At 47.2% G+C, this 15,051-nt stretch overlaps 1 protein-coding gene across 2 annotated transcripts in view; it reads left to right on the forward strand.

Moving 5' to 3' along the window:
• Positions 1-202: 202 nt before the first annotated feature.
• LOC144503037 (vasoactive intestinal polypeptide receptor-like) overlaps positions 203-15,051 on the forward strand; it is a 79,075-nt gene continuing 64,226 nt past the window's right edge. For both annotated transcript variants that reach the window (XM_078227550.1, XM_078227542.1), the window contains exons 1-2: positions 203-600; positions 7,304-7,406. In XM_078227550.1, coding sequence (XP_078083676.1) covers positions 538-600; positions 7,304-7,406 — 166 coding nt within the window. In that variant the 5' untranslated portion in view covers positions 203-537. The remainder of the gene's footprint in view (positions 601-7,303; positions 7,407-15,051) is intronic.

Consider the following 15,051-nt stretch of genomic DNA (forward strand, 5'->3'; position numbering starts at 1 on the left):
CTAATATACATAAGACTTTAAAAAACTAGCAGGCTCGATGGGCTGAATGGCCTCCTTTTACACTAGGGATTCTATGATTCTTTGAGAAGAGTTACAAAGCAGGGAAAGTATATCCATGTATTAATGGTCCCGCCCTCCGCAACTGCTATTGGTGAGAGGGGAGGCAGGTCTGCTTCCTGGTTGGTGTTTAGCATTGTCAATCAGGAACAGGGACTGCAGACAGGAGTGAAGAGTATCAAACCTGGGCTCAGATCACACAGAGTGCAGGAAGCAGGTTTCAATACAACGGGGGATTGAGAAACTTTATTCTGGCAAGGCAGGTTACAGGGCTTCCAGCTCCTTCTCAGCTACAAGGTCAATTTCTTTGCTCTTTCTTTAAGGATTGGTTCGGGAGGATGTTCCCTCTTTATTTGCCAGCTGGAGCAGCACCTTTGCAGAGGGGAGGATGACTGCGGTCAGCCGGGAGTGCTGGAGCATCGTCCCCCATCCGCCTGAAGCGGCAGCGGAAAGCCCAGCGAGCGGCGCAACCGGAGCGCAATGAAGTTGGCTCAAGTTTCCGTGCTGGTCGCGGCGCTGCTGACCCAGTGTGGCATCCCGCGGGTAAGTCAAGCCTTCACCCACCTTGCCAACCCATCCAATTATTACTCCCCACCTCCTCTGGGCTACCATTAACCTCAAACACAGGGTGAAGGGGCAGAAAACCACTGACACAGAAGTTAGAGGGGACTTTCACAGTAACCTCATTGCAGTGTCAATGTAAGCCTACTTGTGACACTAATAAATACAATACCTGGTATCATCTGAAACTTGACTATATATAGTCGGAAACTTAATTGGTATTCGATTGGAACAGGCAAGAATTTTATGTATATCGTTTTATTAACCATTAGTCTGCACGTTTTGTAAAGTTTATTTATGTGTCCCTGGTGCTGTGAGGCAGCAGAGTTAACCACTGTGCCGCCCTTGTATCTCCCCGTGCCTGCGTGGGTTTCCTCTGGGTGCTCCCACAGTCCAAAAGATGTGCTGGTTAGGTGCTTTGGCCATGCTAAGTTCTCTCTCAGTGTAAGTAGGCTTACATTCACACTGCAATGAAGTTACTGTGAAAATCCCCTCGTCGCCACACTCCGGCGCCTGTTCGGGTACACTGAGGGAGAATTTAGCATGGCCAATGTACCTAACCAGCACGTCTTTCAGACTGTGGGAGGAAACCGGAGCAAACCCACGCAGACATGGGGAGAATGTGCAGACTCCGCACAGACAGTGACCCAAGCCGGGAATCGAACCCAGGTCCCTGGAGCTGTGAAGCAGCAGTGCCAACCACTGTGCCATCCTCCACAAAATACATTTTAAAAAGCTACCTGGGAAGCCAGTCGATAATTTCAAGGAAGATGAGGAGAAAATCAAAATAAAAAGATGAAGATTGAACTCTGTAAGTGGGAAGCACATTTCCTTTTGGAAAGCAATCTCAGTGCGGCTTTCAAAAGACATGTTTGAGACAGACACCTATTTTTGGAATTGCTGGTGGGTATGAAACTGGGTTAATTGAAGGGTTAAGCTGACTGATGCACACCGCTTACATAGTGAATTTTTCACAGCACTGGCAGGTAAAGATAGGGATTGTTCAGGTTCATGAAGAATCCCTCAGCACAGAGGGAGGCCATTCAGCCCATTGTACTGGGAAGAGCAATCCAATACATCCCCTGCCCTTACCCTATCGCCTGCAAATATTTCCCTGCGGGTCTAAATGCAAATCCCCATTTGAAAGTTATTATTGACCCTGCCTCTGCTGGGGATGAAGGGTTTGTCGTCCGGGCAAAGGTTGAGCAGTTTGGGCCTCTATCCAATGGAGTTTAGAAACATAGGAAATAGGAGCAGGAGGAGGCCATTCGGCCCTTTGAGCCGTTCATTATGATCATGGCTGATCATCCAACTCAACAAGTAGCCTGATCCCACCTTTCCCCCGTATCCTTTGACCCCCTTTGCCCCAGGTGCTATCTCTAACTGCTTCTTGAAAACATACAGGGAAGGATCTTCCGGCCGTGCTCACCCCAAAACCGAAAAATCCTACCCGAGGTCAATGGACCTTTGTTTTGACAAAGGGTCATCTGGACTAAAAACGTCAGCTCTTTTCTCGCCTTACAGATGCGGCTGGACCTGCTGAGATTTTCAGGTGTTTTTTCTTTTGGACCTTTGCATGGTCCGCCTCCCCCCGCATCGCCTGCTATGATTACCGTAGCAGGCAGAGCAGAAAAATTCCCCCCATGATGTTTTGGCCTCAACTACATTCTGTGGGAGTGAATTCCACACATTCACCACCCTCTGGGTGAAGAAATTTCTCCTCGCCTCAGTTCTAAAAGGGTTACCCCTTATCCTCAAACTATGACCCCTAGTTCTGGACTCCCCCCACCATCAGGAACATCGTGAGATTGAGAGGTGATCTTATTGAAACATATAAGATCCTGAAGGGCGGATGTTGAAAGGATAATTCCTTTTTTAAGTTCTAAGTTTAAGTTTATTTATTAGTGTCACAAGTAGGCTTCCATTAACACTGCAATGAAGTTAGTGTGAAAATACCCTAGTCACCACAGTCCGGCGCCTGTTCGGGTACACTGAGGGAGAATTTAGCACGGTAAATGCACCAAACCAGTCTTTCAGACTGTGGGAGGAAACCGGAGCACCCAGAGGAAACCCACGCAGACACGGGGAGAACGTGCAGACTCCACACAGACAGTGACCCAAGCCGGGAATCGAACCCGGGTCCCTGGCATTGTGAAAAAAAGGGGAGGCAATGGCGGAATGGTATTATGGCGAGGCTATTAATCCAGACACTCAGCCAATGTTCTAGGGACCTGGGTTCGAATCCCGCCTTGGCAGATGGTGGAATTTGAGTTCAATAAAAAATATCTGGAATTAAGAATCTACTGATGACCATGAAACCATTGTCGATTGTCAGAAAAACCCATCTGGTTCACTGATGTCCTTTATGGAAAAGAAATCTGCCGTCTTTACTCTCGAGGCACAGCAATTTTACCGGTCCAGGCAGCGGGCGATCGAAGGGGCCGTCCATCCTGACTGTCTTCCCCTCTACCGCGGCTACGTTCGCAGCCAGGTGTCCCTGGAGAGGGAGCGTGCGGTGTCCACGGGCGCAGTTGACGCCTTCCGTGCCCGCTGGGCACTGCAGGGGTTGGGGTGCGTTATTGACCCTGACAATCCCATTTTAATTTGATGTTTTTAAATTTCCTTTGTACTTTGATTTCTGTTCGGGCTGTTCCCCCTCCTTTTTGGGGAGCTGCCCCTTTTACTTTGTCCTGACTTAATCTGAGTTTGTTTATTTGGTTTGACCTAAAAAGAGGGCAGCAGCGCTAGGCTAGAACTAGGGGAGAGTGACGACAGTTTAAAAATAAGGGGGCTCCCATTTAATGCAGAGATGAGAATTATTTTTCTCTTAGAGGGTCATGAGTCATAGAGTCTACAGCACAGAGACAGGCCCTTCAGCCCCAACTGGTCCATGCCGTCCAAAATGCCAATCTAAGCTAACCCCATTTGGCCCATATCCCTCTAAACCTTTCCTATCCATGTATCTGTCCAAATGTTGTCAATGTCCCTGCCTCCACCACTTCCTCCGACAGCTCATTCCACACACGTACCACTCTCTGTGTAAAAAAAAAGTTGCTCCTCAAGTTCCCATTAATTCTTTCCCCTCTTAACTGAAACCTATGCCCTCTAGTTCTCGATTCCCCAACCCTGAGAGAAAGACTGAGTACATTCACCCTATCCATGCCTCTCATGATCTGAAACACCTCTATAAGATCACTTCTCAGTCTCCTACGCTCCAATCTCTGCCTATGACTCAGTCCCTTGAGTCCTGGCAACATCTTTGTAAGTCTCTTCTGCACTCTCTCCAGTTTAATAACATCTTTCCTATAGCAAGGTGACCAAAACTGGACACAATACTCCACGTTGGCCTCACCAACGTCCTGTCTTTCAAACTCTCTTCCCCAGGGAGGCGGGGGTCACTGAATTTGTTTAAGATTGATAGATTCTTCACTAACAAGGGGATCAAAGGATATGAGGCGCAGCTGGTATGTGGGTTTGAGGTCTCAATTGGATAAGCAATGATCTTTCTGGCGAGGATGATAGATCCTGTGGTGCGATCCGTAAATAGAGTCCCCCTTTGGTACCTTGGTTTTTCCCCCGGGTACCATCACACGGACAGACCATTGGGGCACCACAATTTGTGGGATCTTGCTGTGCACAAATTGGTTGCTGTGTTCTTTACCACAGAAAACAGTTTGAGGCCAAAAACTGTGTATGTTTCCAAGGAGTTAGATATGGCTCTTCGGGCGAAAGGGGTCAAAGGATATGAGGGGGGGAAATGGGCACAGGTTATTGAGTTGGATGATCAGCCATGAGTGACAGAGCAGGCTCGAAGGGCCAAATGGCCTACTCCTATTTCTAATTATCATAGAACCTTAGAATAGTATTGTCATACTGTACAGAAGAGGCTCATCGAATCTGCAGCAACAAACCTGCACCAAATCTTGGCTCATCCCACTTTCCAACATTTGGCCCATAGCCTTGAATGGTGTGACATTTCAAATGCTCACCCACGTACTTTGTGAAGGTTCTGAGTTTTCCCGCCTCTACTAAAGATAAAGGCAAAGTTGCCACAGTCCCAGTTGGCCAGAGGTTGCTCTCGCCTTTGAGGGGGAGAGCTGACTGGTGGTGATTTAACCTGAAGATCACCACAACTCAGGCGAGGGGCAAGGTTGCGATGGGGGGGCCTTCATTAATAACCTCTACCCTCCAAGACAGCGCATTCCAGACTCCCACCACCCTCTGGGGAAAGAGTTTTCCCTCAAATCCTTTGCTGCCCCTCACCTTAAAATTATGTCCCCTTGTTATTGACCTCTCAACTAAGGGGAACAGCGTCTCCTTATCCACCCTGTCCATACCCCTCATAATTTTGTACACCTCAATCACCTCAGCCTTCTCTGCTCCAAGGAAAACGACCCCAACCTAACCAGCCTCTCTTCATAGATGAAACACTCCAGCCCAGGCAACATCCTGGTGAATCTCCTCTGCACCCTCTCCAGTGCAATTACTTCCCTCCTATAATGTGGTGACCAGAACTGCACATAATATTCTCGCTGTGGCCTCACCAACGCTTTGTACAACTCCAACATTACCTCCTCACTCTTGTACTCTATACCACGACTAATAAAGGCAAGTGTCCCATATGCCTTCTGAACCCCCCTATTCACCCGTCCTGTCGCCTGTATGTTCGTATGATGTGGAGATGCCAGCATTGGACTGGGGTAAGCACAGTAAGAAGTCTCACAACACCAGGTTAAAGTCCAACAGGTTTATTTGATAGCACGAGCTTTCAGAGTGTCGCTCCTTCTTCAGGTGAGTGAGGAGTTGGGTTCACAAACAGGGTGTATACAGACACAAACTCAATTTACAAGATAATGGTTGGAATGCGAGTCTTTACAGGTAATCAAGTCTTAAAGGTACAAACAATGTGAGTGGAGAGAGGGTTAAGCACAGGTTAAAGAGATGTGTATTGTCTCCAGCCAGGACAGTTAGTGAGATTTTGCAAGCCCAGGCAAGTCATGGGGGTTACAGAGAGTGTGACATGAACCCAAGATCAGCCTCTGAACTTCGGGTAAGCGTTCTCCAAGGCGGCCTTCACGACAACGCAGAAACTGATAGCCAAGTACCGCACACATGAGGATGGCCTCAACCGGGATCTTAGGTTCATGTCACAGCGCTCCGAAAGCTTGCGCTGCCACATAAACCTGTTGGAATTTAACCTGGTGTTGTGAGACTTCTTACAGTTCTCATGCTCTTTGAAACAGGGATTTCCTGATTCTTGCAACTTGTGTTTTAATAAGCTTTCCATGGACGGCACGGTAGCACAGTGGTTAGCACTGCTGCCTCACAGCGCCAAGGACCTGGGTTTGATTCCCGGCTTGAGTCTGCACATTCTCTCCGTGTCTGCGTGGGTTTCCTCCGGGCGCTCCAGTTTCCTCCCACAGTCCGAAAAACGTGCTGGTTAGGTGCATTGGCCATGCTAAATTCTCCCTCAGTGTACCCGAACAGGTGCCGGAGTGTGACGACTCTGGGATTTGCACAGTAACTTCATTGCAGTGTTAATGTAAACCTACTTGTGATACTAATAAATAAACCTAAAACTCATCTTCAGCTTTAGTCTTTTTCCCAATTATTTTAAAGATGAAGGCGCTTAATGAAGGTGCCAGGCACTGGTGGTTAGGAAAGTGGTTAGCACTGCTGCCTCACAGCGCCAGGGTCCCAGGTTCAATGCTGGCCTCGGGTCACTGTCTGTGTGGAGTTTGCACATTCTCTCCCAGTCTGCGTGGGTTTCCTCCGGGTGCTCCGGTTTCCTCCCACACTCCAAAGATGTGCGGGTTAGGTGGATTGGCCATGCTAAATTGGCCCTAGTGTCAGGGGGATTAGTAGGGTAAAGGCATGGGGTTATGGGAATAGAACCTAGGTGGGATTATGGTCAGTACAGACTCGATGGGCTGAATGGCCTCCTTCTGTACTGTAGGGATACTATACTACTATGATCATAGGCACTGGGAGGCCCCGGGAAGCTCAGAAACTCCTGTGAGCATCATCTGTACCCGGGTGTGCCAATGTGCCTGTATGTTCTTATGTTGTGGAGATGCGGCATTGGACTGGGGTAAGCACAGTAAGAAGTCTCAACACCAGGTTAAAGTCCAACAGGTTTATTTGGTAGCACAAGCTTTCAGAGTGTCGCTCCTTCTTCAGGTGAGCGAGGAGTTGTGTTCACAAACAGGGCATATACAGACACAAACTCAATTTACAAGATAATGGTTGGAATGCGAGTCTTTACAGGTAATCAAGTTTTAAAGGTACAGACAATGTGAGTGGAGAGAGGGTTAAGCACAGGTTAAAGAGATGTGTATTGTCTCCAGCCAGGACAGTTAGTGAGATTTTGCAAGCCCAGGCAAGTCATGGGGGTTACAGATAGCGTGACATGAACCCAAGATCAGCCTCTGAACTTCGGGTAAGCGTTCTCCAAGGCAGCCTTCACGACAACGCAGAAACTGATAGCCAAGTTCCGCACACATGAGGACGGCCTCAACCGGGATCTTGGGTTCATGTCACAGCGCTCCGAAAGCTTGCGCTGCCACATAAACCTGTTGGAAATTAGTGGATGTAGAGACAGGAAGATCAGGTTAATAGCTTGCAGCAGCCTGCAACTGCAGCCTTTAGAAAGACGCAGCTTCTGATGGGCCTGTCTTGTCTCCAGGTCTTGTGTATGCACTCAGACTGCGACATCGTACAGGGGATCACACAGCGACACGAGGAATGTCTCCAACAGCTCATCACGCACAATCAGAGCTCCGAGACAGGTGAGCCACCTGCGTCGGGAGGGCTTGTTGCCCTGAAATGTCGCCACTGTTGCAATGTAGGAAAAATGGCAGCCATTTTCTGCACAGGATGATGGTTTAGTGATTTTGATTTGATTTATTATTGTCACACGTATGAACATACAGTGAAAAGTATTGTTTCTTTGCACGCTATACAGACAGAGCATACCGTTCATAGAGAAGGAAAGGAGAGCGTGCAGAATGTAGTGTTACAGTCATAGGTAGGGTGTAGAGAAAGTTCAACTTAATGCAAGGTAAGTCCATTCAAAAGTCTGACAGCAGCAGGGAAGAAGGTGTTCTCGAGTCGGTTGGTACGTGACCTCAGACTTTTGTATCTTTTTCCCGACGGAAGAAGGTGGAAGAGAGAATGTCCGGGGGGGGGTTGGGTCCTTAATTATGCTGGCTGCTTTGCCGAGGCAGCGGGAAGTGTAGACAGAGTCAATGGATGGGAGGCTGGTTTGCGTGATGGATTGGGCTACATTCATGACCTTTTGTAGTTCCTTGTGGTCTTGGGCAGAGCAGGAGCCATACCAAGCTGTGATACAACCAGAAAGAATGTTTTCCATGGTGCATCTGTAAAAGTTGGTGAGAGTCATAGCTGACATGCCAAATTTCCTTAGTACCACCACTTTCTCAGAAGACTATCATTGGACCAGTCATCCAGCAATTCAGGGCAATGTGCTGCGGACATTGGTTCAATTCCCACCACAGCAGATGGTGGAATTGAAATTCAATGAATAAAATCTGAAATTTAAAAGCTAATGTTGCAACTGTGAAGAGGACAGTGTAGAATTTCAGAAGAATGTAGACAAATTGGTGGAGTGGGCAGAGAGGTGGCAGATGAAGTTCAACGTGGAGAAGTGTGAGGTGATGCATTTTGGTAGGAAGAACATGGAGAGACAATATAAAATAAAGGGTAAAATTCTGAAAGAGCTGCAGGAGCAGAGGGAGCTGGGTGTATCTGTGTAGATCATTGAAGGTGGCAGGACAGGCAGAGAGAGCAGTTAATAAAGCGTGTAGTATTCTGGGCTTTATTAATAGAGGCAGAGAGTACAAGAGCAAGGAGGTTATGCTGAATTTATACAGGACACTGGTTAGACCTCAGCTGGAATACTGTGTACAGTTCTGGGTGCCACACTATAGGGAAGATGTGAACGCATTGGAGAGAGTGCAGGAGAGGATTACAGGAATGGTTCCAGGGATGAGAAACTTCAGTGATGAGGATAGATTGGAGAGGTTGGGACTGTTCTCCTTAGAGAGAAGAAGGCTAAGAGCAGATTTGATCGAGATGTTCAGAATCATGAGGGGGCTGGACAGAGTAGAGAGGGAGAAACTGTTCCCACTCGTAAAAGGATCGGGAACGAGAGGGGCACGGATTGAAAGTGATTTGTGAAAGAAGCAGATGTGATGTGAGAAAGAACAGCGAGTGGTTGGGGCCTGGAATGTGCTGCCTGGAAGTGTGGTGGAGGCAGCTTCAATCAAGGCATTCGGGAGGGCATTAGATGATCACCTTAATGGAACCAATGTGCAGGGTTATGGGCAGAAGGCAGGGGCATGGCACTAAGTCATAATGCTTGTTTGGTGAGCCAGTACAGACACACTGGCTGGAATTTTACCGCCCCTCCTGCCACGGGAATCGGAGCGGGCGAGGAGCAGACAATGGGAAGGTCCATTCACCTCGGGCAGGATTTTACAGTTTCGGGACGAGCGAGGCCATAAAGCCCCGCCCTATGGGCCAAATGGCCTCTCTTCCTGCACCGTAACAATTCTGTGATAGAGCCATAGAGGTTTACAGCTTGGGAAAAGGCCCTTCGGCCCAACTTGTCCATGCCGCCCCTTTTTTTTTTAAACCCCTAAGCTAGTCCCAATTTCCCGCATTTGGCCCATATCCCTCTATACCCATCTTACCCATGTAACTATCTAAATGCTTTTTTAAAAGACAAAATTGTACCCACCTTTATTACTGCCTCTGGCAGCTTGTTCCAGACACTCACCACCCTCTGTGTGAAGAAATTGCCCCTCTGGACACTTTTGTATCTCTCCCTTCTCACCTTAAACCTATGCCCCCTAGTTTTAGACTCCCCTCCCTTTGGGAAAAGATATTGACTATCTAGCTGATCTATGCCCTTCATTATTTTATAGACCTCTATAAGATCACCCCTCAGCCTCCTACGCTCCAGAGAAAAAAGTCCCAGTCTATTCACCTCTCCTTATAACTCAATCCATCAAGTCCCGGGAGCATCCTAGTAAATCTTTTCTGCACTCTTTCTAGTTTAATAATATCCTTTCTATAATAGGGTGACCAGAATTGCACACAGTATTCCAAGTGTGGCCTTACCAATGTCTTGTCCAACTTCAAAAAGACGTCCCAATTCCTGTATTCAATGTTCTGACCGATGAAACCAAGCATGCCGAATGCCTTCTTCACCACTCTGTCCACCTGTGACTCCACTTTCAAGGAGCTATGAACATGTACCCCTAGATCTCTTTGTTCTGTAACTCTCCCCAGCGGCCTACCATTAACTGAGTAAGTCCTGCCCTGGTTCAATCTACCAAAATGCATCACCTCATATTTGTCTAAATTAAACTCCATCTGCCACTCGTCAGCCCACTGGCCCAATTGATCAAGATCCTGTTGCAACTGGAGATAACTTTCTTCACCAATCTTGGTGTCATCTGCAAACTTACTAACCATGCCTCCTATATTCTCATCCAAATCATTAATATAAGTGACAAATAACAGTGGGCCCAACACTAATCCCTGAGGCACACTGCTGGTCACAGGCCTCCAGTTTGAAAAACAGCTCTCTACAACCACCCTCTGGCTTCTGTCAAGAAGCCAATTTTGTATCCATTTAGGTACCTCACCCTGGATCCCGTGAGATTTAACCTTATGCAACAACCTACCATGCGGTTCCTTGTCAAAGGCCTTGCTAAAGTCCATGTAGACAACATCAACTGCACTGCCCTCATCTACCTTCTTGGTTACCCCTTCAAAAAAGTCAATCAAATTTGTGAGACATGATTTTCCATTCACAAAGCCATGCTGACTGTCCCTAATTAGTCCTTGCGTCTCTAAATGCCTATAGATCCTGTCTCTCAAATACCTTCCAACAATTTACCCACCACAGATGTGAGGCTCACTGGCCTGTAGCTTCCAGGCTTTTCCCTGCAGCCCTTTTTAAACAAAGGCACAACATTTGCCATTCTCCAATCTTCAGGCACCTCACCCGTGACTATCGATGATTCAAATATCTCGGCTAGAGGACCCGCAATTTCCTCCCTAGCCTTCCATAATGTCCTGGGATACACTTCATCAGGTCCCGGGGATTTATCTACCTTGATGCGCTTTAAGACTTCCGGCATCTCCTTCTCTGTAATATGTACACTCCTCAAGACATCACTATTTATTTCCCCAAGTTCCCTAACATCCATGCTTTTCTCAACAGTAAATACTGATGAGAAATATTCATTTAGGATCGCGCCCATCTCTTGTGGATCCGCACATACATGACCTTGTTGATCCTTAAGAGGCCCTACTCTCTCCCTTGTTACTCTTTTGCCTTTTATGTATTTGTAGAAACTCTTTGGATTCTCCTTTGCGTTATCTGCCAAAACAATCTCGTGTCCTCTTTTTGCCCTCCTGATTTCTCTCTTAACTCTACTCCTACACTCCCTATACTCTTCAAGGGATTCACTTGATCCCAGCTGCCTATGCATGTCATGTTCCTCCTTCTTCTTCTTGACCAGGGCCTCAATATCCCGAGTCATCCAGGGTTCCCTACTTCTGCCAGTCTTGCCCTTCACTCTAAGAGGAATGTGTTTACCCTGAAGCCTGGTTAACACACTTTTGAAAGCGAGACACTTACCAGACATCCCTTTTTACTGGGAAGTGAAACTATCCTATGCTTCAGGAATGTCTGCGACAGAGATCTACCAATCGTTCTCAGGGAGTGCTGCACTGGCAGTGGCGCTGTCGTTTGGGTGAAAATTCTGACTGAACTCCAGGAACCTACAGCATTATTCCGTAGAAGAGCAAGAGAGTTCCACCCTGTGTCCTGACCAACATTTGTTGGGCGGCACGGTGACACAGTGGTTAGCACTGCTGTCTCACAGCACCAGGGACCAGGGTTCGATTCCCGGCTTGGGTCACTGTCTGTGTGGAGTCTGCACGTTCTCCCCGTGTCTGCGTGGGTTTCCTCCGGGTGCTCCGGTTCCCTCCCACAGTTCAAAGACGTGCAGGTTCATAAGATCATGAAATATAGGAGCAGAATTATGCCGTTCAGCCCATTGGGTCCATTCCACCATTCAATCATGGCTGATATGCTCCTCATCCCCATTTTCCTGCCTTCTCCCCATAACCCTTCAACCCATTACCAATTAAAAATCTGTCTAACTCCTCCTTAAATTTACTCACTGTCCCAGCATCCACCGCACTTTGGGGCAGCGAATTCCACAGATTCACAACCCTTTGGGAGGAGTAGTTTCTCCTCAACTCCTGTTTTAAATTTGCTGCCCCTTATCCTAAGACTGTGACCTCTCGTCCTAGAATGCCCCACAAGAGGAAGCATCCGCTCCACATCTACTTTATCCGTACCTTTTATCATCTTGTATACCTCAATTTGATCTCCCCTCATTCTTCTAAATTCCAGAGAGTATCGGCCTAAACTGTTCAAGGTTAAGTGGATTGGTCATGCTAAAGTTCCCCTTAGTGTCCCAAGATGTGCAGTTTAGGGGGATTGGAGGGGTAAAATGAATGGGGTTACCAGGATAGAGCCTGAGGTAGATGCTCTGTTGGAGAGTCGGTGCAGATTCGAAGGGCCAAATGGCCTCTTTGTAGGGATTCTATGATTTATCCTTCAACCAACATCACTGAAACAGGTTATCTGATCATTATTGCGTCGCTGTTTGTGGGATCTTGCTGTGCAAATATTGGCTTTTTTAAAATTGTTTCATGGGATGTGGGCATCACCGGTAAGCTCAGCATTTGCTGCCCATCCCTAATTGCCCTTGAACTGAGTGTCTCGCTCGGCCATTTTAAGGGGCAGTTAAGAATCAACCACATTGCTGTGGCTCTGCAGTCACATGTAGGCCAGACCGGTTAAGGATGGCAGATTTCCTTCCCTAGTGAACCAGATGGGTTTTTGCAACAATCATTACATGCTCACCGTTACTGAGACTATCACTGAACTGGAGGGGGACTAACAGCCTGGCGGGGAGATTTGCTCGAGCCACTGGGGAGGGTTTAAACTAGTTTGGCAGGGGGGTGGGACCCAAAGCAGTGGGGAGACAGAAGAGAAGTTTGAGGACAGCACAGAAGTTAAAGAGAGCACATTCAGTAGTAAAGGCAGTGTCAGTAATCCTAATACCAGACAGATCAGGCAAAAGCAAGACAGAGAGCAAGGGAAGTCCAGATTAAACTGCATTTATTTCAATGCAAGAGGCCTGACGGGCAAGGCAGATGAACTCAGGGCGTGGATGGGTTCGTGGGACTGGGATATTATAGCAATTACTGAAACATGGTTAAGGGAGGGACAGGACTGGCAGCTCAATGTTCCAAGGTACAGATGCTATAGGAAGGATAGAACAGGAGGTAAGAGAGGATGGGGAGTTGCACTTTTGATTAGGGAAAGCATCACGGCCGTACTGAGAGGGGATATATCCGAGGGTTCGGCCACTGAGTCTATATGGGTAGAACTGAGAAATAAGAATGGGGAAATCACTTTGATAGGGTTGTACTATAGTCCCCCAAATAGTCGGCGGGAAATTAAGGAGCAAATATGGAAGGAGATTACAGATAGCTCCAAGAAAAATAGGGTGGTTATAGTCGGAGATTTTAACTTTCCCAACATTGACTGGGACAGCCATAGTATTAGAGGGTTGGATGGAGAGAAATTTGTTGCGTGTATTCAGGAGGAATTTCTCATTCAGTCTGTGGATGGCCCGACTCGAGAGGGGGCAAAACCTGACCTCCTCTTGGGAAATAAGGAAGGGCAGGTGACAGAAGTGTTAGTGAGGCGTCACTTTGGGACCAGTGACCATAATTCTATTGGTTTTAAGACAGCTTTGAAGAATGATAGATCTGGCCCAAAAGTTAAAATTCTAAATTGGGGCAAGGCCAATTTTGATGGTATCAGGCAGGAGCTTTCAAAAGTTAATTGGGGGGGGAGTCTGTGGGAAGGCAAAGAGACGCAAGGACTGATTAGGGCCACTGGGCTGACAAATAGCAGATGGAGTTTAATGTAGACAAATGCGAGGTGATGCATTTTGGTAGATTGAACCAGGGCAAGACTTACTCAGTTAATGGTAGGGCATTGGGGAGAGTTACAGAACAAAGAGATCAAGGGGTACATGTTCATAGCTCCTTGAAAGTGGAGTCACAGGTGGACAGAGTGGTGAAGAAGGCATTCGGCATGCTTGGTTTCATCGGTCAGAATATTGAATACAGGAGTTGGAATGTCTTGTTGAAGTTGTACAAGACATTGGTAAGGCCACACTTGGAATACTGTGTGCAATTCTGGTCATCCTATTATAGAAAGGATATTATTAAACTAGAAAGAGTGCAGAAAAGATTTACTAGGATGCTACCAGGACTTGATGGTTTGAGTTATGAGGAGAGGCTGGATAGGCTGGGACTATTTTCTCTGGGGCGTAGAAGGCTGAGGAGTGATCTTGGAGGTTTATAAAATAATGAGGGGCACAGATCAGCTAAATGGTCAATATCTTTTCCCAAAGGTAGGGGTGTCTAAAACTAGAGGTTTAAGGTGAGAGGGGAGAGGTACAAAAGTGTCCAGAGGGGCAGTTTTTTCACAGAGGAATGGTGAGTGTCTGGAACAAGCTGCCAGAGGCAGTAGTAGAGGCGGGTGCAATTTTCTCTTTTAAAAAGCATTTAGAAAGTTACATGGGTACGATGGGTATAACACAGGCAATTGGGAATAGCTTAGGGGTTTAAAAAAAAAAGGGCAGCATGGACAATTTGGACCAAAGAGCCTGTTTCCATGCTGTAAACTTCTGACTCTAAAACTCCGAAGTTCCAGGTTAACGGGACTCACTTTATGTTTTGATTTGATTTATTATTGTCACATGTACAGTGAAAAGTATTGTTTCTTGCGCGCTATCCAGACAGAGCATACCGTTCATAGAGAAGGAAAGGAGAGAGTGCAGAATGTAGTGTTACAGTCATAGCTAGGGTGTAGAGAAAGATCAACTTAATGCGAGGTAGGTCCATTCAAAAGTCTGACAGCAGCAGGGAAGAAGCTGTTCTTGAGTCGGTTGATACGTGACCTCAGACTTTTGTATCTTTTTCCCGACGGAAGAAGGTGGAAGAGAGAATGTGTGGGGTCCTTAATTATGCTGGCTGCTTTGCCGAGGCAGCAGGAAGTGTAGACAGAGTCAATGGATGGGAGGCTGGATTGCGTGATGGATTGAGCTACATTCATGACCTTTTGCAGTTCCTTGCGGTCTTGGGCAGAGCAGGAGCCATACCAAGCTGTGATACAACCAGAAAGAGCTGTAAAAGTTGGTGAGAGTCGTAGCTGACATGCCAAATTTCCTTAATCTTCTGAGAAAGTAGAGGCATTGGTGGGCTTTCTTAACTATAGTGTCGGCATGGGGGGGCGACCTGGAC

The sequence above is a fragment of the Mustelus asterias genome, chromosome 2, assembly GCF_964213995.1.
Source record: "Mustelus asterias chromosome 2, sMusAst1.hap1.1, whole genome shotgun sequence".
NCBI lineage: Eukaryota > Metazoa > Chordata > Chondrichthyes > Carcharhiniformes > Triakidae > Mustelus > Mustelus asterias.